Source organism: Labeo rohita, chromosome 1 (genome assembly GCF_022985175.1).
Source record: "Labeo rohita strain BAU-BD-2019 chromosome 1, IGBB_LRoh.1.0, whole genome shotgun sequence".
Taxonomy (NCBI): domain Eukaryota; kingdom Metazoa; phylum Chordata; class Actinopteri; order Cypriniformes; family Cyprinidae; genus Labeo; species Labeo rohita.
In genome coordinates, this window is record NC_066869.1 from 27,064,327 (window position 1) to 27,089,095 (window position 24,769).

At 32.4% G+C, this 24,769-nt stretch overlaps 1 protein-coding gene across 2 annotated transcripts in view; it reads left to right on the top strand.

Annotated features, from left to right (window-relative positions):
- The window catches only part of pibf1 (progesterone immunomodulatory binding factor 1), a 41,791-nt gene extending 18,668 nt beyond the window's left edge, over positions 1-23,123 (top strand). For both annotated transcript variants that reach the window (XM_051102488.1, XM_051105774.1), the window contains 4 exons: positions 12,328-12,458; positions 14,777-14,861; positions 22,374-22,553; positions 22,744-23,123. In XM_051102488.1, the coding sequence (XP_050958445.1) occupies positions 12,328-12,458; positions 14,777-14,861; positions 22,374-22,553; positions 22,744-22,797 (450 nt within the window). In that variant the 3' untranslated portion in view covers positions 22,798-23,123. The remainder of the gene's footprint in view (positions 1-12,327; positions 12,459-14,776; positions 14,862-22,373; positions 22,554-22,743) is intronic.
- Positions 23,124-24,769: the final 1,646 nt, after the last annotated feature.

Here is a 24,769-nt window from a genome sequence, read left to right on the forward strand (position 1 = left end):
TTTACTCTTTTGACAAGAATGCAGAAACACATACATATAGTACTTGGGTGGGTGAGAGTAAAAAAGACGGCAGAAAAAAGCATTTTTCTTTCTTTCTGTCACTTGCATGGCCTCTGAAAGAAAGTGCTACAAAAGCAAGGGCAAACCTAATCCAAAAGCAGTAGTCAGTCACATATTTTGCATTTCATCCATCCATATGTGCATCCCCATGCTCATGTTATTATAAACTCATAAAACCTTCTTTTTTTGCATGAACACAAAAAGAGTTTTTTTTTTTTTTTTTTTTTTTTTTTTAGTGCAGGATTGAATGGGAACTAAAGCTGCCACTGAGTAAAAAAGGGTATTGCAAATTCTGACTTTTTTATTTCTCAGAATTGCATGATACAAATTCGCAGTTCTGACTTCTTTTCTCTGAATTGTCAGATATAAACTCGCTTTTGCAAGTTATAAAGTCAGAATTACGTAATAAACTCACAGTTCTGACTTTTTTCTAGCAAATGTGAGGTTGTATCTATTTTGAGAAGGAGTCAGAATTCTGAGATGTAAACTAGCAATTGCAATAAAATTGCAATAAAAGTCACAGTTACCGGTTTAATTTACTTTTTTTTTTAAATTTTTAAACTTTTGTCAGAATTGTGTGATATAAACTCACAATTGGGAGTTATAAACTCAGAATTGAGAGATGTAAACTCTCATTTCTGACTTTTTTCTCACAAATGCAAGTGCATATTTTACGATTCTGAATTTTTCTCGCAATTCTGGCTTTTTTTGTTGATTTTAATAATGCTTTTGTAAACATTGAAATTAATGTTAACTAAGATTAATAAATGCTGTAGAAGTATTGCTCATTCCTAGTTTATGTTAACTAAAGTAGTTAACTAATGTTAACCAATGAACCTTATTGTAAAGTGTTACCTAAAAATTGATTGGTATTAGTTGATATCGAATATTTAATTGTCAAAATAATTTTTAATTTATTATAAATTTGTAATATAACAGATATTCATTTTTAGATACCTAAATTCACTTGAATGAACTTTTTGGTGTTTCATTGAGTACTTTTTAGTGTTTTATTTAATTTTTTTACTGTTTAGCATTTTAGATAAAATAGTGTAAAATTATAATATTGTAAAAATCTATGAATCTATGAAAATTTATTTGATACATTATTATTATCAGCTTTTTGTGTTGTACAGAATTTTAATACTGGTGCATCCATACATATTAAGTTAAGTTAAAAGTTAAGTTACATTACGCTAAGGTATGTTATGTTATGTTACATTACATGAAGTTATGTTACGTTAACTAATTCAGAATTTTTCTCGCAATTCTGGCTTTTTTTCTCAGAATTGTGAAATATAAACTTGTAACTGAGTTATAAAGTCCAGTTTTGATGGGAAAAAAACTGTTCTTAGAGTTTTTATCTCACAATTCTGACTTAATAACTCGCAATTGTGTGTTATAAGGGTCAATATCACCATAGAGTGCCTTTCAGCCCTCACAATACTCACAAATTTTGGTCTTAATTTCCCATTTGCTTTTCCATCATGTCATAAATAACTTGCTGAGCTCCCACACATTTTTTTTTAGATAATTATTGGCCATTATTCAAAGCATAAACCGTAAGTTGTGTCCACCCTGTCATGGACATAAATGTTACTGTTAAATACGTTTTCATTGCAGTATTAAGACGCAAATTATATTTTCTGATGTCCCTTTCCAAAACAGGGTTATTTGTTGGCTTTCAAATTATAAATACAAGATTTCATGTAAACCATGTGCTTTTAAAGAAACTCATACAATTCGCACATGTATTTTTTCTTATTTGGAGAAAACTGTGATATTTTGATTTTTTTGTTTGCATGTCATTGCCCCCACACCTAGCTATTGAACACACTGGATTATGCTGAAATGATTGAGTTATCATTTAAAATATTATTTTAAAATATCAAGATGACAGGGTGGACCAGCACATGATGGGGTGGACAAATAAAGCAAAACACACAAAGCATGACAAAATATGACAATGAAACATTTATTCAACTTAATATAATAAATAATATTTATTATCAATAATAATAAATAATATAATTACATTCTCAGTCACATTGATATGCCCCCCCCCACCCCCCACCCCCAATTCATTTTAGTTTTTAGCAGTATTAACTACAAATGAATGCTATGTCCACCCTGTCATGTGTATGTCCACCCTATCGAGTCTAAGTGGCCGACAGGATGGACATTATGGAACAACGACAAGGTGGACATTTTGACCTTCAATTAGCATATTAGCTTACAACAAACTGTGATTAGCTAAATAGTTAGTCTGGTTGTTGAGAGAATTTGGTATATTTAAACTTACATATTTTGAAAATACTGTATTCTGATCACTTCTGGCATATTTTATGCCAACAGGGTGGACATGTTAAGCTTTGGCAAAGCAAGTAAGCAAAATCATACGAAGAAAATTTGTCATTTGAAAAGTCACCAACTTACTCAGCTCAGCCGTTGAAAATCCCGCCACTGAAGACACAAAAAAATCTGTTGTCCTGATGTCACTAAAGAGGATGGCCTTTTCTTAAAGGGGCGAATTCCCCAATACGACAGGGTGAACAACCATTTAAGGGACATGGATAAACTCTTCTTTTAAATAAAACTATTGTTTTTATTACCAAATGATCAATACACTCAAATTGAGTATTTTCTTATTTAACAAAATATTAAGTGTTATGATTTGACTATATTCTACTCTCATTCAAATTTAATGAGCTGTGTATGGGAGACAGCAAAATAAAACACATCCTCTTACACAACTAAAAAAAATCTAGAAAATGTATCTAAAGAGCCAAGTAGTGCTTTTGGTATGAATATAAAAACATAGTCTAATATAACACACCCTTTCATAGTCATTTTTTATGTTCAGTTATCATGGCAAATGAGTGATTTATGTACAGGACACCAAAAGGCACCGTACAGTGATATTGACCAATAAAGTCAGAATTGTGAGATATAAACTCACAATTCTGAGAAAAAAGTCACAGTTGTGACATATAAACTCAAAAAGTCAAAACTGAGTTTATATCATGCAATTCAGACTTTATTACTCACAATTGCAAGTTTATATCTCATAATTCTGAGAAGTAAAGTCAGAATTGCTAGTTTGTATCACGCAATACTGAGGAAAAAAAGTCAGAATTGTGAGATACAAACTAGCAGTTGTGAGAATATAAGTCGCAGTTACCTTTTTTAAATTTTCATTTAATTTTTATCAGAATTGCGTGATATAAACTCACAGTTCTGACTTTTTTCTCACAAATGCGGGTTTATATCTTGCAATTCTATCTTTTTTCTGGAATTTCTGACTTTTTTCTTAGAATTGTGATATAAGCTCACTTTTGCGATCTATAAAGTCAGAATTGCGAGACAAAAACTGGCAATTCTGACTTTATAACACGCATTTGCGAGAAAAATAATAATTCGCAATTTTAAGTTAATATCTCACAATTCTGAAAAAAAAAGTCAGAATTGGGAGATGTAAACTAGCAATTGTGAGAAAAAAGTCGTAATTACCTTTTTAAATTTTCACTTAATTTTTATCAGAGTTGGGTGATATAAACTCACAAGTTGTAGTTCTGACTTTTTTCTCGCAAATGCGAGTTTATATCTTGCAATTCTGACTTTTTTCTTGCAATTCTGACATTTTTTACAGAATTGTGATATAAATTAGCTTTTGCAAGTTAAAAAAGTCAGAATTGCAAGTTTATGTCTTGCAATTCTGACTTTTTTTCTTGAGATGTACTAGCAATTGCAAGAAAAAATAGTAGCAGTTGCCTTTTTTTTTTTTTTTTTCTCGCAATTCTGACTTTTTTCCTCAGAATTGTGAGATATAAACTCGCAATTGTTATGAAGTCCAATTTTGAGGGGGGAAAAACTATGTTCTGTTAATTAGCTGACTTAACAATTGTGTGTTATAAAGTTAGAACTGTGAGATATAAACTAGTCTGAATTTTGAGGTTTTTGTCTCGCAATTCTGCCTTTATAACTCGTAATTGCGAGGTTATATCTCACAATTCGGAGAAGAAAAACAATTGCTAGTTTTTATCAGAATTTCCAGATGTAAAATTGCAATTGCAAGGGAAAAAAAGTAGTTACCTTTTTTTTTTTTTTTATTCAGTGGCTCCATAACTTTCAAGCCTAAAAAAGAACCAAAAAAGGAAACATTAAAAGTATCAGAAATGTTTTACATACACTCAGTTTTTTTTTTTTTTTTTTTTTTTGGCGTGTTCATGAGAAAAGCAGTCTGTAGAAAAAGTGTAGAGAAGAGATTTAATGATTTGTGAATCAATCACTTATTTTAAACAGGATCTTTTAAGTCATTATGTTCATTTAGCTCACAAAACTGATTTGTTCATGAAAATGACTAATCTGGCTACTCAATGATGCATTCATGACAGTTAATATCTCACTGGAGGGGAAGATTATCAGTGAATGACATGATCTTGAATTTCTATTTCTCACACACACACAAAACATCTGATAAAATACTGTGTACAATTCTTTAAAATGTCTCCTTTTGCAAGAAAAAAAGCAATTGGAACAACATAAGTTAAATGATGACAGAATTTACGTGATTTTCAGTAAATTCTAAAGCTAGTAATTTCTGAAAATGTCATATTTTTAAACTGCCTTCTGTTTAATTCAAAATCTGTTCTATTTGCATATGTTTGTATGGTGAGCTCAGGGTCAGAGCTCAAACAAAACCACAATCAACCGTCTTAAAATGGCAAGAGAAAAATCTCCCTAGAGTTTGGAAAGCTTTTTGAAATATTAAAACAGTTGGAAATAAGACAAAGAACTGCATTTACATTTAACTTGGCACAATGTCCGTTTTCTGTTTTTGAGTTTCCTCTTTAAATCGTTGTTGTATTATGTTTGCTTTTACAGATATTCAGTAACTTCAGAAACATTTTTGTTAGTTCAGGAGGTCACTTGTGTGGTTTCAAAAATAGCAGAAAGTACTACAGACTGTAACAGAAACATTCAAGGATCAGCTTTCATCTAAAATAGTGCTTTGGAAAGTCCAGCTTCATGCTTTACGTGCATTTATTCTCTACTCAGCTGTGATGAAGCTTAGAGCTGTACACAGTCTGTAAGACCAAACAAAAAAACATTACATTGTAAATATTTTGTACCTCTTCAGTATGCCATAGAAGTGCAATCAGATCTCTATAAAGTGATACAAAATATTAATTATGAATGAAAAGCATAATGTAAAGAGATTTCATAAGTAAAATGACAAGTCATCCCTGATGAGTCAGTATTGTGTCAAAACTTGCACGTTAAAGAAAAAGGAACACTCCAAGCAACAAAAGGTAATTAAAAACCACACAGCAGGAAATGGATAACAGAATATTTCGAAGTCGTTGCCTATCCACCGGAGAACAGTGAATGAATAATTAGGGATGTTTGGAAATATTGGAAAAGACATGATATTTTACGTCATACTTGTCTATGCTAAAGGAACATACAGAAATACTGAAAAATCATGTCTTCTATAGAGACCCAGACGCAGAATCAATGGTTATGTTAACGGTTATTTTGTCCTCAACTTTATATATGCATTGTGCATTAAATCCACAGAGATCGCATTGCACAAACACAAAAAATCCAGGAGCACAGAAACTTGTTGTCAACCTTGCCCCACGAGTTTTATAAATGAAATCGCTTATAGATACTGAATCACTACATTATATTTCGCTGTTTTTAAAGTGACTAAACTTACAGCTTCATGGTTTGTTGACAGAGAAACAGACACTGGTACAAAAAAAGTCTGGATAAGATTTTTAAAGTTTTTTGTTTTTTTTTAAGAAGTTTCTTATGCTTATCAAGGCTGCATTTATTATTAAAAATACAGAAAAAAATCTGTAATATTGTGAAATATTATTGCAATTTAAAATAATGGTTTTCTATTTTAATATACTTTAAAATGTTTGTTATTTCTGTGATTCAAAGCTGAATTTTCTTCAGTCATTACTCTAGTCTTCAGTGTCACATGATCCTTTTAAGAAATGTTGAAAACAGTTGTGCTGCTTAATATTTTTATAAACTTGTGAAACTTTTTTCAGGATTCTTTTATGTATAAAACATTAAAAAGAGCAGTATTTATTTGAAATAGAAATTTAAATAGAACTTTTTGAACAATATCCACTACTGTTCAAAGGTTTGGGGTCAGTAAATGTTTTCTTTCTATTTTTTTTTTTTTTAAATGAATAATTAATAAATTGATTAAAAGTGATAGTAAGGATGTATATTGTTAGAAAATATGTCTATTCAAAACAAATTCTGTACGTTTAAACTTTTTATTCATCAAATAATCCTAAACAAAAGTTTCAGATTCCAACATAGATAATAATTCAGCATATTAAAATGATTTCTGAAGGATCACGTGACACCGAAGACTGGAGTAATGACTGAGGAAAATTCAGCTTTGAATCACAGAAATAAAATATATTTTAAAGTATATTAAAATAGAAAACCATTATTTTAAATTGCAATAATATTTCACAGTGTTACTGTTTTTATTTTTGATCAAATAATTGCAGCCTAGATGAGTAGAAGATATTCCTCTGGGAAAAAAACATGAAAAATCATACTGATCCCAAACTTTTGAACAGCAGTGTAATTCACACATGCAACTTTCATCCCTCGAAAAAGTCATGCTTCACTGGATATTGTTGTCGGTTATTTAACATTTCTGCTGTAAAACAGTACTAATATTATATGATTTCTGGACATTTCTGGACATTTCTGGTTATTGGGGGAGACTTGTCTATGGTAGATACAGCCCTGTATTAAATAACAAACCCAGTAAATGTTTTTTTTTTAAATGTACAGAAGCTGTTAGTCTAGATATTAGTCATCAGTTGGAACATGTAATTGCTTTCAGTAGGTGATTTAAAGCACATCAGCTGCTAATAGATAGTATATAGCCTGTGATAAAGAAAGTGCTTAGTGAGTAGCCATTAATGTATGTTACTTGTGATAACATGCATAATATTCACTGGAACATAAGTTAACAGCAGGCTTACTGCGATAGCAGAATCATTTGTCTTCTCTTGGTTTCAGACTAACCCAAGCCCACAGATTAGATTGTATTGTCAACAAGAATTCGCTTTCCTAATTGTTGTTCAGTCCAAGTCTACAATCAAAACAGCAGCATGTTTAAAAATACAATCATGATGACCACAAGAACTTAAAATTGCACTGTTTACAATGGAGAACTCACCAGTCAAAAGTCACCAATTTTTAGATCACTATTGTTAGATGAAGGGATCTATAGTAGGATTTACTTATTTTTATTTATTTTCTACACATTAAACATTTAACTCTTTCTAACCCTTATAACTACAACATAAATCAAGCCACAAGAATTGACAAATGCACACCAAATAGGGGGTGTAAAAAATGATACAGCTGAGCATAGCTACTGTATATTAATGTAAAGTAAATAATATATTTATTTAGATGGAGAGTTGATCTGGTCCTGTGTTCTTTATATTCTACAAACAAATGGTACGGTATAGATCAGATTTTTTTTCCTGCCCTCGCGTGACACTTTCTGTGGTTAGAGTAACCCTGATGACAGGTCTTCAGTTCTTGGAAAGACAGTTCCTTGAATTTGGATGTTGCATATCTCTTGCCTAAATCTATGTACTTGAAAGCAGGACTAAGTAGAATGTCACGGTTTCCTTTAGCTTGCCATTTCTAAAGCAGAGGGATGATATGATGTTGTTAATCGGAATTGTGTGAAAATAAGATGTTGCAGTAAATTTAATTAATTAACTGAATCTTAATCTTAATCATTGATCTGACACACCCTTACTGCACAGAGCACTTTGGTGTTTCTTTCTTAGCTTTCAACTGCCACTCTTTAGAGCCATGTCAGAAGAAGCCATATGCACAAAGCCGTGCATTGGTGATGGTGATTTAAAATAGGCTGTTTGCCACAAAATAATAGCAAGAAAACATGTCTTTTGTGTATTATGTAGTCTTAGCGTAGTCTGATACAAGAGCACATGACTCTTTCAATGAATCATCCAAAAAAAAAAAAAAAAGGCTGGTTTGAATCAATCTGATGACTGCATCAACTGAATCATTTAGAGCAGTTATTGAATCCTCATCTGGCTTACTTACTGATCTGTGAGTCATCAGGTACATGTCTCAAAATGAAGGTATGTCATGTTTGTGCAATGAATAGTGGGCTATGGGGGAACAGATTGAATCGATTGAGAGCCATACAGGTTAACATCCACTAGGTTTTGACCTTCAGCATATCTTGTTAGATGTATCTGCCAATATAATTCCTTTTTGTATTCATTATAATTCTGTTTACTCAGCCTCAGTGACATCAAACCAGCATCCTTTTTGCAGTGTTCAAAACAAGTTATTCCTTGATCAACCCATATTTTGAAATTCCTTTTCTGAAGAAAAAACAAAAATTGGCAATGTGTCTTCTCTTAATGGTGTTGTGGTTGAAAGAAACTACTAAACAAATATCAGCTGCAGTCTGCTCCACTTCTGAACAATCTAGGGTTTATTAGTTCTTCCTTTAGCCCTTTCTTTTTCTCAGTTTTTTTTTTTTTTTTTAATATTTAGATACTAAATATTACGTTTATTGAGCAAGGATACATGAAAATAAAGACGTATTAAGGTTAGAAAATTTCAAATAAATACTGTTATTCACTTTCTGTTCATCAAAGAATTCTGAAAAATATTAAGCGGCAATATTTTCAACATTGATAATAATAAGAAATATTTCTTGAGCAGCAAATCAGCGTATTAGAATGATTTCTCAAGAATCACGTGATCATGCTAATTATGCTGAAAATTCAGCTTTGCCATCACAGGAATAAATTACATTTTAAAGTGTATTAAAATGAAAGAAAAGCTTAAGTTGTAATATAAAGCTGCAAAATGATTAATCATGATTAATTAGTTTTAAAATAAAAATGTGTGTGTACTGTGTATATTTATTATGCATATATAAATACACACACGTACATGTATATACTAAGGGAAAATATGTTGGATTTATGTATACAATATTTATATTTAATATAAATTATATACAAGTATAAATATATATGCATGCAAATATTTTAAATATATTCATATATGTGTGTGTATTTATATATACATAATAAATATACACAGTACACACACATATAGTATGTAAACATTAACTTTTATTTTGAATTTGGTTAATCGTGGTTATTGTTTTGCAGCCTTAAATATTTCACAATATTACTATTTTTGCTGTATTAAAAAAAAAATATATATATATATATATATATAATTTTTTTTTTTTTTTTTTTTTTTTTTTTTTAACTGTCCAGTTATGCATATTTCATTTGAAAAGTCTAAGTCATTTTGATCAGTACAAAGCACATTGTAGAGGTTTTATAATGCTGACACTTGGACTGGTAGAAACATAGGAGTGTATTTTGGTTACATTTAATTATACTGTATTAAGAAAAAAAGCGATATAAATATTTATGAAATGTATATAATATATATACAGTAAATCCTGTGAATGAGAAGGACAGTTGCCCGAAATAGTTTGGATCAGCTTTTAACAAAGAGGCATCGCAAGTCTATGCTTGTTCCTCTTTGCCCTCCTACACCACAGTTTAACCCTGGTACACTGTGTTCTCGGCCTAATGTTATATGATTCATGAATAAATGAACAGATCCAGTCTTTTTAAAAGGGGTAATAATACATTGTCACCAAGGTAATTATCACTGTCTTATTAGGAACGTTCTGAGACAAAAAGCGGCAAACGGTTCTCTTGCATGATTGTTTAGTCTGAAACACCAGGCCAATAGAAAATGGCCAGAGGGAGGAAAACTTAATTGCATCATTTAAAACTACCCATAAGAGAAATCACTGGATATATGTGACTTGTTTCACAGACATAACATCAATGTTTCTCTCTTTCATTTACATTTAAAGCTGTCATAACAAGATCATAGCAGACCGTAACTGTCATGCTTGAAGTTCTCACAAAGCACCTAAAACATCAGTGTTGTTTTACTGTATTTGGCCCGTGCGCTTATGTCGTGTTTACATGTATCACGTTTCTCAGTCACGTGTTTCATCCCTCGTAGGAATGAAGTGATCGCCCTTTTCCTTTGCCCTGTCAGACGCACACTCCGGCTTATCCTCAGCCAATTGGAAAAGCCGTCGAGCAGTGTTAATGAGGTTACCGTGAACCTGGTCTCCGCTGTTAGCAAACAGACTTTTACTATGCCAGACATGACTGATTGGCACTTTGTATTCACTGAGGATGAAAACCAAGTTTTCTTTACAAAATTCCTTTAGATTGCTCACTTAGCCACCCACACAGTGGAAGACTCTGGTTGCATGCAGACTTTAAGAGCCCCACCCTGCCACAGCAGCCTGTAGATAGCAAGATCTTACCTGGAAACTGGTACACAAGTCATCTTCTGTTTCATGCTCTATTTCTTATCACCCTTTGACAGCCACTGACTGATGGCTTGACATAATAATAAAAATGGCAAAGAGGAGTATAATTTGATCAGTTAAAGGACTGTGCTTTAGATGTGTACTTTTGATTACCATAACCAGTTCATGTTGATTTCTGGAACAAAAGAAAAGAAAAGAAAAAAAAAAAAAGATATTTTGCTATATCCTGCTTGCAAAATTGTTTAGTACAAAGAAATCCTCTATATATATATATACAATACCAAAAGTTTGCCATCAGTAACATAATGTACATAATGTAAAAATTTTGTAATGTAAAAATTTAGCGTCATACAAACTCGCAATTTCGAGAAAAAAACTCTTGAATTGCGAGACATTATATAACTTCATATAACGCAATTCTGAGAAAAATAGTCAGAATTTGTAATTGTAATTTGAGTTCATATCTCACAATTCTGAGAAAAAAAGTCAGAATTTCGAGATATAAACTCACATTTCCTAGAAAAAGTCAGAATTGTGAGATACAAACTCACATTTGCTTGAAAAATATCTGAACTGTGAGATACGAACTCACATTTGTGAGAAAAAAAGTAAAAATTGTGAGATACAAATTCACATTTGCTAGAAAAAGTCAGAACTGTTGAGATGTGAGTTGTTTTTTTAATTTTATTTTTCTTTTTTTTTTACAAATTTTCTTTAAAAAAAAGTGTATTAATTTTTTTAAAAGTCAGAATTTGAATTGGAATTTGTAATTGCGAGTTTATATCTCACAATTCTGAGCAAAAAAGTCAGAATTTAGAGATATAAACTCACAATTGTGAGGAAAAAAAAGTCAGAATTGTGAGATACAAACTCACATTTGCTCGAAAAAGTCAGAAAAGTCATATATATAACTATATTTTTGTACATTTTTGTAAACATTTAATTGAAATATGAATATTTATTTTTAGATTGTCTAAAGATTACAATAAAACATTTAAGATTATGGAAAATAAACATTTTACAATTAAATTAAACAATGCTCAAACGCTCACTGATGCTTCAGAAGAAACCACAATGCATTAAGAGCCGTGGGGTGAAAACTTTTAAAATTTGGAGATCAGGGTAAATTTAACTTATTTTGTTTTTTGGGAAACATGTAACTATCTTCTGTAGCTTTTGAAAGGCTGTACTAAATGAAAAAAATATATATTTATGCAAAATAAGATAAATGTACACATCTTCATTTTGTTCAGAAGTTTTCACCTCCAGGCTCTTTAATGCATCATTTTTTTCTACTGGAACATCAGTGAGCGTTTGAACCTTTTGTAATATTTGCATATGAGTTCCTCAGTTGTTCTCAGTGTGTAAATATGGATCTGAAAACCATACAGTCATTGTTGGAAAAGGTTCAAACACACAAAAGTGCTGAAAAAACGAATTTGTGGGACCTGAAGGATTTTTCTGAAGAACAGCAGGCAGTTGAACTGTTCAGGACAAACAAGGGACTTAAAAGTATTAAGAATCAAGCATATGTAAACTTTTGAACGGGGTCATTTTTATAAATTCAACTATTATTATTATGTCTCTTGTGAATTATATGTAAACATGTTTTATGTGAAATATCTTATTTAGGTCAGTACTAAATAAAAAAACAACATGCATTTTGTATGATCCCTCTTATTTTGGTAAAATAATTAACATTTTGCAGATTCTACAAGGCGTATGTAAACGTTTGACCTCAACTGTATGTAATATCAGTCAATTAAACATTAAGATATTGTTACATCATATGCCCTTTAAAAGAAATGATGTGAATGATTTATTTATTTTTTTACTTTCAGTTGGAGGCGGCCAACCAGCTTCTTCAGCAGGCCCAGCAGCCGCACAGCTACCTGATTGAGACCGTGCGACAGAGAGACACTCAGATCCAAACACTGAAAGAACGTCTCACGCGATTAGAAGAGGAAGTAAGGTAAAGGGGAAGTAAATGATTATCACAGATTTATGGATACATCCTGTTTTTGATACAAGAGCACATTTGAAATCTTCACAAAGCTTTTATTTTGAAAGGATATAGGTGGAGTCGCCATAGAATCGTTGCCATTGTTTTGTAACAATAGCCGCAACGGTTTCTGACTACTAACGTGCGTGTTTCAAGGTATGCATTTGTACTGACTGAAGAAAGGTAGTAGGCAATATCTGAAATAATTTTAATACATTCCAACTCATTGAGGAGCAAAGGTAATGTACCTGTCAATAAAGGTAATGCTCCATCTGACAGCTTCTTAGTAGGAGTGCATGTGCGTGCATGCATATACGACTGGATGGTTTTTTCTTGGCTCTGTCACATGTCAGTGACAGCTGAAATCCCTTACCTGTATATGCATACTGTACAAGCAGGTTTTCTCCTGTATTAGTGTCTTTAGACATCCTCCTGAGGCTAATGTGAAAAATATGTAAATTACTCTCCTATATATCAGCATCTATGAGGTTTTATTAGAAGGCTACTTCTAATAAAGGCGGTTTGCTCTTGAATAAGGTTATTCTTTATATTGAAGGTTAGTCTCGGTGAACGTTGCCTGTTCTTTGTACACAGGTGCTGTGCAGTCGGTGAGGTGTATGCAATTCGTTTATCGCTCAGCAGTTTTATTTGAAGTGTTTTTTCTTAACTAGTTTTGTCAAGCCCTCCAGGTTGTGAGTGTTCACAGTTCAGTGTTAATTCTGTTGAAACGGTAGTACACTAACAGACAACTACCTTCTGCTCACTATGTTTTTCAGCACTCATTACTCATGCCATGTGCTTGACAAAGAGGTGCTCTTTTGAAATGCACTTTTTGTCATGTATGACCTTCAATGGTGTATTTCACAAAGGAAACAGGTGACTTTTAAACTCATGTACCCTAAAAAAAAAATGTGATATAAAAAAACGTCCTCACTCAGAAATTAAATAGTCACAAAGAATCAGCAAAAAACACATGGAATTAAACACAAAGGTAACACCTTAGTATAAGCAGCAATTCTCACTATTAACTAGTTGCTTATTAGCATGCCTATTATTAAAGTGCTCCTATTGTGCCTTTTCAAATATAACCTTTCATGCAGTGTGTCATGTAGCTGTATGTGAACATAAACTATCTACAAAGTTGTGAAGCCGACAGTGCACGATACATAAAGTTATTGTCTATCAAAAAAAAGAGTCGGTTCACAATTGCCTGAACGAGTCGTCAGGAATTCGAATCTTTTTCTGTTACGGCCATACGTCACGAAGTAACACACGAAGTAACAACTTGCCCGCCCACAAACACAGTAAAATTTCCATGTGGTTTACGTCATGTCGAGAAGACGCTGTATCCTTAGTACAATGCGGGATTCACCAAAGGCTTACTCTTAAAAGATGGATCAGTGGTGCCAGTTTATTTGGACCGGCTTGCTCCTCTAAACCTTTACTCGCTATTGTCTAGAAGTGTGTTGATGAATAGTGAATGTTTGTCGTTGTTATTACTTGAAGTTCTGATAAAGAATAGAACAATATGTTGGTGTACAAGCTGCAGTGCTTTATCAATACGTTTCTGCATTGGGTTGACACATATGGCTGTTTGGGTGTTGTTTACCACCGAGTTGTGGGCTAGAGTAAAGGTGATGGGCGTTCCGTGTTTGATATTCGCTGCACGCAGTATGTTAAACCAACCACAAAAGACTGGGTCATCGGACCAATCACTGCAGATTAGTGTCACGCAAAGGAGTGGTTTGGACAAATGATTTGTTTTAACGAACCGTTTGGGAGTCGTTGAGCAAATAAGGTGAAAAATGCATATTATAAGACAATAAAAGTGTTTTTTGACCTTGCATGCATGTAAACTTGTTGTTGGGGACTCCCAAAACTAAAATATGAAGCTTTTATAATCCATAATAGGGGCACTTTAACATATTGGCTGTTTATTAGTACTTATAAAGCACATATTCTGCATAAACATATTCTACATCCCTAATCCTACCCAGTACCTAAACTTATTTAGGAGTTTATTTTAATTAGGAGTTTACTGAGCAAAAGTCATCGTTAATGGTTTGTTAAAAGTTACAATTGGACCTTAAAATAAAGTGCAAGTGAAGTGAAAAGACTGATATATTATTTTTTTGTAAAACACGATCTAGTAATCTAATCTAGTATTAAGATACTTAAATGGGTTAAATCATAAAAATTAAATTATTTTTGTGAATGTATTTTGCAAATTACTGCACAGTCAAAGTTCAACACATCTTCTCAGACACTTTTTGTGTGAATTTTCGCAGTGCGTTAAGGAAAGAGAAGATTACACTACTGCAGGTGAAAAACAACATGGCTGCAGATTTGGAGAGACTTCTGAACCACAGAGAGGTAACTTGTGTCATCTGTTTAAAATCAATAGTACAATTCTTCAATTCTCTCTTCTCTCTTTTTCCCCTTTCTCTTGAATAAGAAGAACTCAAACCAAAGTACAAGTTGGTTTTCTTTCATACATTGAAAGAAAAAAAAGTATCAAGAACCTTATTATTGTGTCCTTGTTTATTTTACCATTTCTGTGCTAATTGAGGTAAATCATACCAAATTTAATTTGTGTTTGGCAAGATCAGTATCCCACGATTAAAAAAAAAAAAAAAAAGTCTTGGGTGGACAGAGTCATACACATAATTAAGCTGCGGAATTGTGAGTCATACATTAAGTACTGTACATTAATCTGTCTTTTTACAATTCCAGTGGCTTTTCCACTAAAAAAAAAGAAATGTAGTTCATCAATAATACGTTAAGCCTGTTTTGTTATACTGTGTTGATTAATTTACCTCCCATTTCGCACAAGCTCTAAATAACAGGAGTAAGTTTTATTTGTTATCACTGAGTGGCTCTTGTGTCAGTGTTGTTACACCAAACTAAAGATCATAGAAACCGTTACCCACTGACGAAATTCAAAATTGAAAGAAAGTATAATATAAACATTTTTAAAAACAAAGTCTGTCTCCATATCAGATACAGTTGGGGTTGTGAGTTTACATACACCTTGCAGAATCTGCTAAATGTTTTTATTTTACCATTTTTACCAAAAAGAGGGATCATACAAAATGCATGTTATTTTTTATTTTAGTACTGACCTGAATAAGATATTTCACATAAAAGATGATTACATATACAGTACTGTGCAAAAGTTTTAGGCCACTAGTATTTTCACCAGCCAAAAAATGGTTTAAAGTAAGTTATTTCTATCTTTTGCTGTAGTGTGTCAGTAAAAAATATCAGTTTACATTTCCAAACATTCTGTTTGCCATTAAGTGTGATAATCTAGTGAGATTTTTGTTTGCACAAGGAGTCTGACAACAGCCAGTGCTCCACACTGATCTAATCTCACCATCATCCAGTCTTCCTGGAATGACATGAAGACACAGAACAAACTGAAACACAGTAAATCCAGAAGAACTGTGGCAACGTCTCCAAGATGCTTCAAGAGATCTACCTGCAAAGCTAAAATTTTGCGCAAGTGCACCTAGGGCAAAAGCTGCTGTAAATGCAAAGAATGGTCACACCAAATGTTGATTTCATTTAGTTAATAGAAGGTATTTGATAAAGAAAATCTATTTATGACAGCATCCTCATTTTACAGCATTTTTACACTAGTGCCTACAACTTTTAACAGTGCTGCAGCTTTGCAGGTAGGTTTCTTGAAGCATCCTGGAGACTTTGTCACAGTTCTTCTGGATTTAGTCTGTCTGAGTTTGTTCTGTTTCTTCATGTCATTCCAGACAGACTGGATGATGGTGAGATCAGATCTCTGTGCAGAGCACTTGCTGTTGTCAGACTCCTTGTGCAAACAAAAATGTCACTGGATTATTACGATTAATGGCAAAATGAATGTTTGGAAATGTAATCTGATATTTCCTACTGACACACTACAGCAAAAGACCGACTTTAACTGACTTTAAACCATTTTTTAGCTGATGAAAATACTAGTGGCCTAAAACTTTTGCACAGTACTGTAGTTCACAAGAGAAAATAATAGGTGAATTTATTAAAACAACCCTGTTCAAAAGTTTACATATCCTTGATTCTTGTGTTGTTACCTGAATGATCCACAGCTGTTTTTTGTTTATGATAGTTCATGAGTCCCTTGTTTGTCCTGAACAGTTAAATCGCCTGCTGTTCTTCAGAAAAATCCTTCAGGTGCCACAAATTCTTTGTTTTTTTAGCATTTTTGTGAATTTGAACCCTTTTCAACATTGACTGTATGATTTTGAGATCCATCTTTTCACACTGAGGACAACTGAGGGACTGAATTATGCAATTATAATTATTATATTATATATATTATTATAATTATAATTATGCAATTATAGAAGATACTTACATGTTTCCCAAAAGACAAAATAAATTAAATTTACCCTGATCTTCAAATTTAAAAAAATTTCACCCCTGGCTCTTAATGCATTGGGTTTGTATGATCTCTCTTATTTTGGTAAAATAATTAACATTTTACAGATTTTGCAAGGTGTATGTAAACGCATGACCTCAACTGTATACCAACTGTTTAAAAATTTTGATAATGTGCATAATGGGGTGACAAGCAATGAGCGTTCAAAAAGCCTGCTACTGTAACATGTTGTAAATACAGTATAACATTACTGATTGTTCGGCCAGAGTCAATTCTCAGCATGTCCTTCAGTCTAAATAATGTCTTAAATATTTTCCATGAGTCATATTGGTAATGTGGTAACATGACTGATGTTGATTTTTGTTTTTTAAATCCCCCCCTCCCTTTTTTTTTTTTTTTTTTTTTTTTACATTCTATTATTAGTTTGTCAAATCTACTTTATTTCTTGTTGTTCACATTTTCTTTTTTGTTTGTTTGTTTGTTTTTTTACAGTGGAAGTGGGTCCACTTAGTTGCATTTCATGCATAATTTGATGTTTTTAGAGAATTCAAGGTAACACTTTACAATAAGGTGTCATTTGTTAAAATTAGTTAATGTATTAACTAACACAAACAAACAATGAACAATACATTTATTACACTAATCATAAATGTTTATGCTAGTTAATAAAAAATACAGTTGTTCATTGTTAGTTCATGTTAGTTCACTAATGTTAACATGATTTTAATAATGCATCAGTAAATGCTGAAATGTAGTTTAATGTGAACTAATGAACATTATTGTAAAGTGTTCCCAAATTCAAAATGATTAATTATGAAAATAACACTACTCCAAGCTACTCACTTAAAACAGCTTTTTTTGTGGAATGTTATGATACATTGTCCAATAAATATGTGTCCACACATGACAATATAAGAGAGTAGTTCCCACATACACAAACACTAGTTTAGGTGTGTCCGCTTTCATTGTCACCCAGCCTGCCTTTCCAATTAGTAGTTACACTGCGTACCTGCAGTTTACTCTCTAAACAGGTCATACCTTCATCAAAAAACCTCTAATGCCAATTAGGATCCGCAGCTCTAGTAACTGATCAATGGAAGCCTCAGCTTTGTATGTTTAGGAAGCTTTCAGTGCAGCTCAGCTGCGACAATAACTTTTCCTAGATGCACTGAGTAACTAGAAAATCCAGTCTCTCAGGTCAACTGTTTCCCATGCTCAAGTCATCAGATTAGTAATAACCTTGCTGCTTGTGGTTGTTTTTGACAGACAGCTAATACATTGCCTCATTGAGGGGAACCGATGTGTAACGCCAAAATCTACTTGACCTATGGGTTGTGGATTTAGTGTTTTGAATGACACTGTATAAAACAAAAAACAAGCAGTCAATACAAATTTCCTTTATCTTCATGTACTGAATTGTGTTTCTATTAAATGAATGAAGTTGTCCTGTATCTTAAAGCCACATGAAGGTACACTACACCTCCTCTGATATGTTGGGATATTAAGGGCAGGGCGTAACAGATTAAGCGCCGGTGCAATCTAGAGCTATTTTCAACCAAATGCTGCTGGCACACGCTGTGCCGACTTCACAACTTCCAGTGGCATGTTGGCAGAAAGCATGCAATCCTCACAGGCAGCTGCTCCTCACTGGCGCTTTTTGGCATGCCAGCGCATATGGTCGTGCAGTGATAAATAGAAATATTGAATGACTCTTACGCATCGAGCTGATCTACATTCACCGCTGAACCTGGGGGTCATGTGCTAGCAGGGGATATTTTACATTGCCGTCGTACGTGTGAATAGCATCCGTTTGAATATAATGCTGTTTGAGTTTTTTTTAGGTTTTTGTTTTGACTCCAAGTCTTGCGTTCCTTTAAACAAGCTTTTTTCTGTATAGTTTTTGAAGCAGCATTCCTGTTGCATAATATGGAATGTCTGCCCCCTTTTCCCCAGATTTATTTTAAGACCTAAAGGGTTTTACTCAGGGCAAGTATGTATAGTTTTTTTGTGCAATATTCTGTAGGCTTAAAAGTATCTTCTATGTCTGTCACCAGTGCTTTTTTTTTTAATGCTTTTTGGCATCTGTGATTTTTATCAGCATGCTTGAACACGAGTACGAACAGCAACTTACAACGTGATCTGACATCACACAGTCTTTTTCTGTAAACATTTTTAATTTATTCACACAAGTCAGGTACAAACATGAAGGTTTTTCTTTTTAATTCCAAATCCAGCCACAAATTGCTGATAGGTTATAGCTGAGACAAGACTGTGGTTGAACACAGGAATCAGAAACATAGATTCACTCACTTATTAATATGCAGTTGTGGGCAAGTATTTGTTTTTATTGTAACCTTACAATAAAACAGCAAATACTCATTATTTCTTTGTACCTACCAGATCTTTATTTAAATTAAATTAAATTAAATTAAATTAATTTAATTTAATTTAATTTAATTTAATTTAATTTAATTTAATTTAATTTAATTTAATTTAATTTTATTTAGTTTAATTTTATTTTTTTATTTTTTTATTTTATTTATTATTTTAGATTAACTAATGGAACCTTATTGTAAAGTGTTACCTTTTTTAATAAATATAACAAAATGTATGTTTTGTTTTAGTTTGTTTTTTGTTTTATTGTCTTTTTTTAGTGAATTAGTTAGTAAGCAATATTGCAGTTTTACTGCTTTCAAGCAACTTTACATCCTCTGTGCCACATCGTTTAAAAAAAATTAGATACTTGGTTATTATTTTCTTTAGTGACATTTATGCAGCAACATTTTACAGCAAACCTGTATCCGTTCTCGTAACTGTACTACACTGATGACTTCAGAGTATTGAAAGAACACTGTTGTGTTTGAGGGCGTTTCCTTCAATAGATTCACAAGTATTTACTCTAAAGCAGGGTTGTGTGTGCTTTGTAGAGGTACTCTAAGGGCACCCCTTGTACTGGAGATGTTATGAAGATACACTTCCAATTACCATTGAACTTACTGTATGAATGAAGTGTTTACATGAACCCCCAGGCTGCTCCGGCAGGTTTCTGTAATGTGTTTTCGTATATGTGTGGTGTTTTGTGAATGTGCATTCTAATTAAAAATGAAAGGGTGAGAACAAAAGCAAGAGAGATAGAAAGAGAGCATGAAAAGAATAGTATCTGCAAAAAACATGTATACATAATGGAATAGTTCATCCAAAAATGAAAATTCTGTGTTTTATTCACACTCATGTCACTGACATGTCTCTCAAGCCCCATAAAAGTACTATACAAGCAGTGTTGGGGAAAGTTACTTTTAAAAGTAATTCATTGCAATATTGTGTTACTCTCTAAAAAAGTAACTAATTGTGTTACTAAGTTAATTCTTATGGAAAGTGATGCATTACTTTTTTCACCTGGGCTGGGCTGGGCTAAGCAAAAATAAATGAATAATAATAATAACACTCTTATTTGAGCAATAAATCAAGAAAAATAAAAACACAAATGTGATGTTTAACTCAAGTCATTTTTGCTTATTCGTATGTTTGAATTGGACCAACAAAGGTCAGCAATGAGATTAAATACCTAATGTATATTTGTGCTATTTAATAGATTTAATTATTGCAGGTTTGCAGAATATTCTGAGTTTGCGTTTCAGTATTTATTCATTTCTAGGAATACGAAATCTGTTTTTGTGCACGTGTGATGAGTAAAATGCATGTTGACATTTAGTCTAGAACTACATGGAAACAAGATCTCAGTCAATAACTCAACTTGCAATACTTATTTGAAAAAGTAACTTTAAGTCAATTTAAAAGTAATGCATTACTGATTACTAATTAAGTAAATCTGATTACTAAAAAGTAATCTGATTACATAACTCAAGTTACTTGTAATGTATTACCCCCAACACTGTATAAAAGTAGTCCATGTAATTCTTAATATTTGTCTAGCTCCAAAAAAGGACAAATAAAATACATAAATAGACTAAAAAAAAATGTGTAAGTAGTAGTCCAAGTAACTATATTTAAAGGCTTATGAAGTACTAAAATACGATTTTTTGTTTTATTAATTGCGATCCAAAATAAGTTTTTGTTTACATAATAAATGTGTGTATATTTATTATGTGTATATATATAAATACACACACACATACAGTATATATTTAAAAAATATTTACATGCATATATATATATATATATATATATATATATATATATATATATATATATATTCATATAATTGATATTATATATAAATATTTTTAATATATAAACAACATATTTTTCTTAAATATATACATGCATGTGTATGTATTTATATAATAAATATACACAGTACACACACATATATTATGTAAACAAAAACTTTTATTTTGGATGTGATTAATCGTTTGACAGCACTTTTTTTTCTCCTGCAAATGTTTGGTTATAAGGCACATGAAAGCAATTTTTATTTTTTTTTTTCTGTAATTGTCAGTCAATGCCGACTTATTTAAATTTATTTATAATACATTTTTTATTTGTTATATGGCTTTAGAAGTGGATTTTACATTGTTTTGGAATATATTACACAAGTTGCTTGGGCTGCTTTTATGTTTTTTTTATTTGACCTTTTCCGAACTTGACAGATATTATCACTGTAAGCTGTTGGACAAACAAATATGTGCATTAATTTAAAATTCTCCTTTTGTGTTTCATAGCAAAAAAAAAAAAAAACACAGTCAAACCAAAAATTATTCAGACACCAGGTATAATTTCTGATATTTTTTTACTAGTGCCTGAAAGAAACTATAGTTCATTTGTGCAAGTGAGAGTAGCAAAATAAAGTAAACTGTGACACATTATACCCAAAAATTCTTCATACAGTGGACTAACAGTAAAATTGATAAACATTTGGGACCAAAAATTAGATTTGACATTTTGACTTGACCATGTTTTGTTACGTGCCTTTCTATCAAAGTTATCTTCAATATCAATATGAATTTGTTCTGACACAGTTTAACTCTTAAGTTCTTGTCATATTTCATTACCATTTTCTAAACTAGCAAACAAACTGTGATAATGTGAGAAATTTTGAAGGTGTCTATATAAATTGCGGTTTGCGTAATTCATTTGTGATTATCTAGAGTCTGACACATTTTAACTCTTAAGTTTGTGTCATGTTTTATTACCAGTTTCTAAACTATAGCGAATAAACTGTGATAATGTGAAAAATATTGAAGGTGTCTGATTAAATTTTAGTTTGACTGTATATGCAAATAACAGTGTTTTAAATGACTTGCGGTTGTATGGATGTTACGGAATGTTGACATCCTACATGAGGACACATGGGATGTTTGTGTTTGCAGTTTCTGACTTAATTGCTCTACCTAAGGGCATAGCACTGCTGGCAAAACAAGACTGCAATCGAAGCACCAAGCTGCTGGTGCTTTCTTTCAACCGAACAATATTCTAAGATTCTAGACTAAAAACTTCAAGCTACCAACTGGTTTGTTCTTCCTCTGTTGCAGGAACTTTCTGTGATGAAGCAAGTCCTGATTAGCATGCGCTCACAGCAGCACGGCGGGCCTCTGTCTGCGTCCCTACCTGAGCTTGAGACCGACGGCACCGGTACAGCAGTTCACAGATCCAAAACTTTAAAAAACACAGATGAGGAGCAATACAACTATGGTCCCAAACCCACAGTGTTTGTAAGTTTTACTTACCCACGTACAGAGCCTTTCAAACATTATTTTATCTTCTCTATAAACAAAAAAGCGATTTTAAAGATTTTTTTTTTGACCTGCTGAAAAATAAACTTTTACAGAATATTTTACTCAAAGCACAAAGTCCAAAGAAATGGTCAGAGATATTTAACAATGATGTTTTTTCTTTTAACAGACCAATAAAGACGTTCCAGAATGGTACGGAAAGCTCAAACGGAAAACTAAATAAAGACTTGTCCAACTTGTTTAAAGACTGTAGGATGCTCTGTGTCATGCAATCATGGATGAAAGTCTGTTTTAATAGACCTATTACATAACAAGTTACACAGGTTTGATGTGTAGCCGTGAAGAATGTGAACTTCAAACTATGAATTTTCTTTTTAATGGTAATAAATCAATCAAACAGGCGTGTGAATGTGTTTTTAAAGTAGGCCTGCTTCAGATTGTATAAGCAACACATAGCTACTAAATAGTTGAATATAAGCATTTTACTCATTGAGATACCTCAATATCTGAACGTATCGTTTGATGGTAATGAGATCTGGATCCTTCCGTTTTGATTCGTAAGACGCGAGACACGCTGCTGATAAAAATAGAGCAGCGTGCGCATACCTTAATCGCAGCCGCGTCGTCCGCTTATTTGTGTCATCTTAATGTTACGCGCCACAGGCTCGAATGTCTGACATGAACAGCGGTAGCAGTGAGCTGCGTTTTATTGATTCATTTTATTGATTGAGTCTGCTTGAGATGGATATTTTTATTTGCCGTGTTGTGTTACTTTAAAATGTGAAATTATGGTAAACATTTATTTTCTAGTTGGGTATCATTTACCTTTTGTAAATAAGCCTTATATTTCAGCTTTGTGAACAGTAAATGCAGACGTGCTGACAGACAAGTCTTTAAAACTTGGTAGCAGCTGTACCTTGTTATTAGAGATGAGAATTGTAAGGGATTTAAGGATTACGGTTCTTTAACGGTTCCATGAACGTTTTTTTTAGTGCTTACGAGGAATAAATATTTGAAGAAGAAGAAAAAAAAAGAGATTTTAGATGAACATAAGTGATAACAAATCAGAAATAATAATGGTAACACTTTACAATAAGGTTCATTAGTTAACATGAACTTATGCGTCTACAGCATTTATTAATCTTAGTTAATTTACTAATGCATTATTAAAACCAAATTGTACCAATTGTATGGGTCAGAATTATTGATTTTTCTTTTATGCCAAAAATCATTAGGATATTAATTAAAGATCTTGTTCCATTAGGATATTTTATACATTTCCAACTGTAAATATATCAAAACTTAATTTCTGATTAGTAATATGCATTGCTAAGAACTTCATTTGGACAACTGTAAAGACGATTTTCTCAATATTTAGACTTTTTTGCACCTTCAGATTCAGATTCAAAAATAGTTCTATCTCAGCCAAATATTGTCCTATCCTAACAAACCACACATTGATGGAAAGCTTATTTATTCAGCTTCCAGTGTTGATAAAGTTCCTGCAAAATGTGTTTAACATTTTTAGAGGTGACATAAATGATATAATTTGTCCCTGTATTCATAAAAATAGCCTGCCAAACAAGTGTAGGCCTAAATGTGGGAAATATTCATTAAAAAAAATGCCACTGATTACAGCATATGTCATAATGAGTAGCATATCACGTTAAGTACAGCGTAACATAATATTTGCGTTCTGTAAGTGATTAACAAATACATCCAGTAAGATATTCATAGGTGTGATTCATTAAAAGCACCGGCTAATATGACCAGGCTGTACGTTGTTGGTTCTCTGAAAAGAACCGACTCACAAGAGTCATTCGTTCGGGAACGTCTGCAAAATAACATTTAGAGGCGACATAAACGCGTTACAATTTGGCCCAATGTATTCATTAAAATAAAATATAGGCTTAGCTATATATGGCAAATATTCATTCTTTTTTTTTTAATGCCATAGCAAATGTCATAATGTGTAGCCTATCGTGTTTATTAAGTACAGCATAACATAATGTCTGCGTTATGTAGGTGACTAACAGATACGTTAATCCAGTAAGAGGTTCATAAGTCTGATTCATTAAAAGCACCGACTCATAAGAGTCGGGAATCGGACAACCACGCTGTACGTTGTTGGTTCTCTTAAACGAACAGACTCACAAGAGTCATTCGTTCGGGAATCTGACTGCACTAAAAAGATC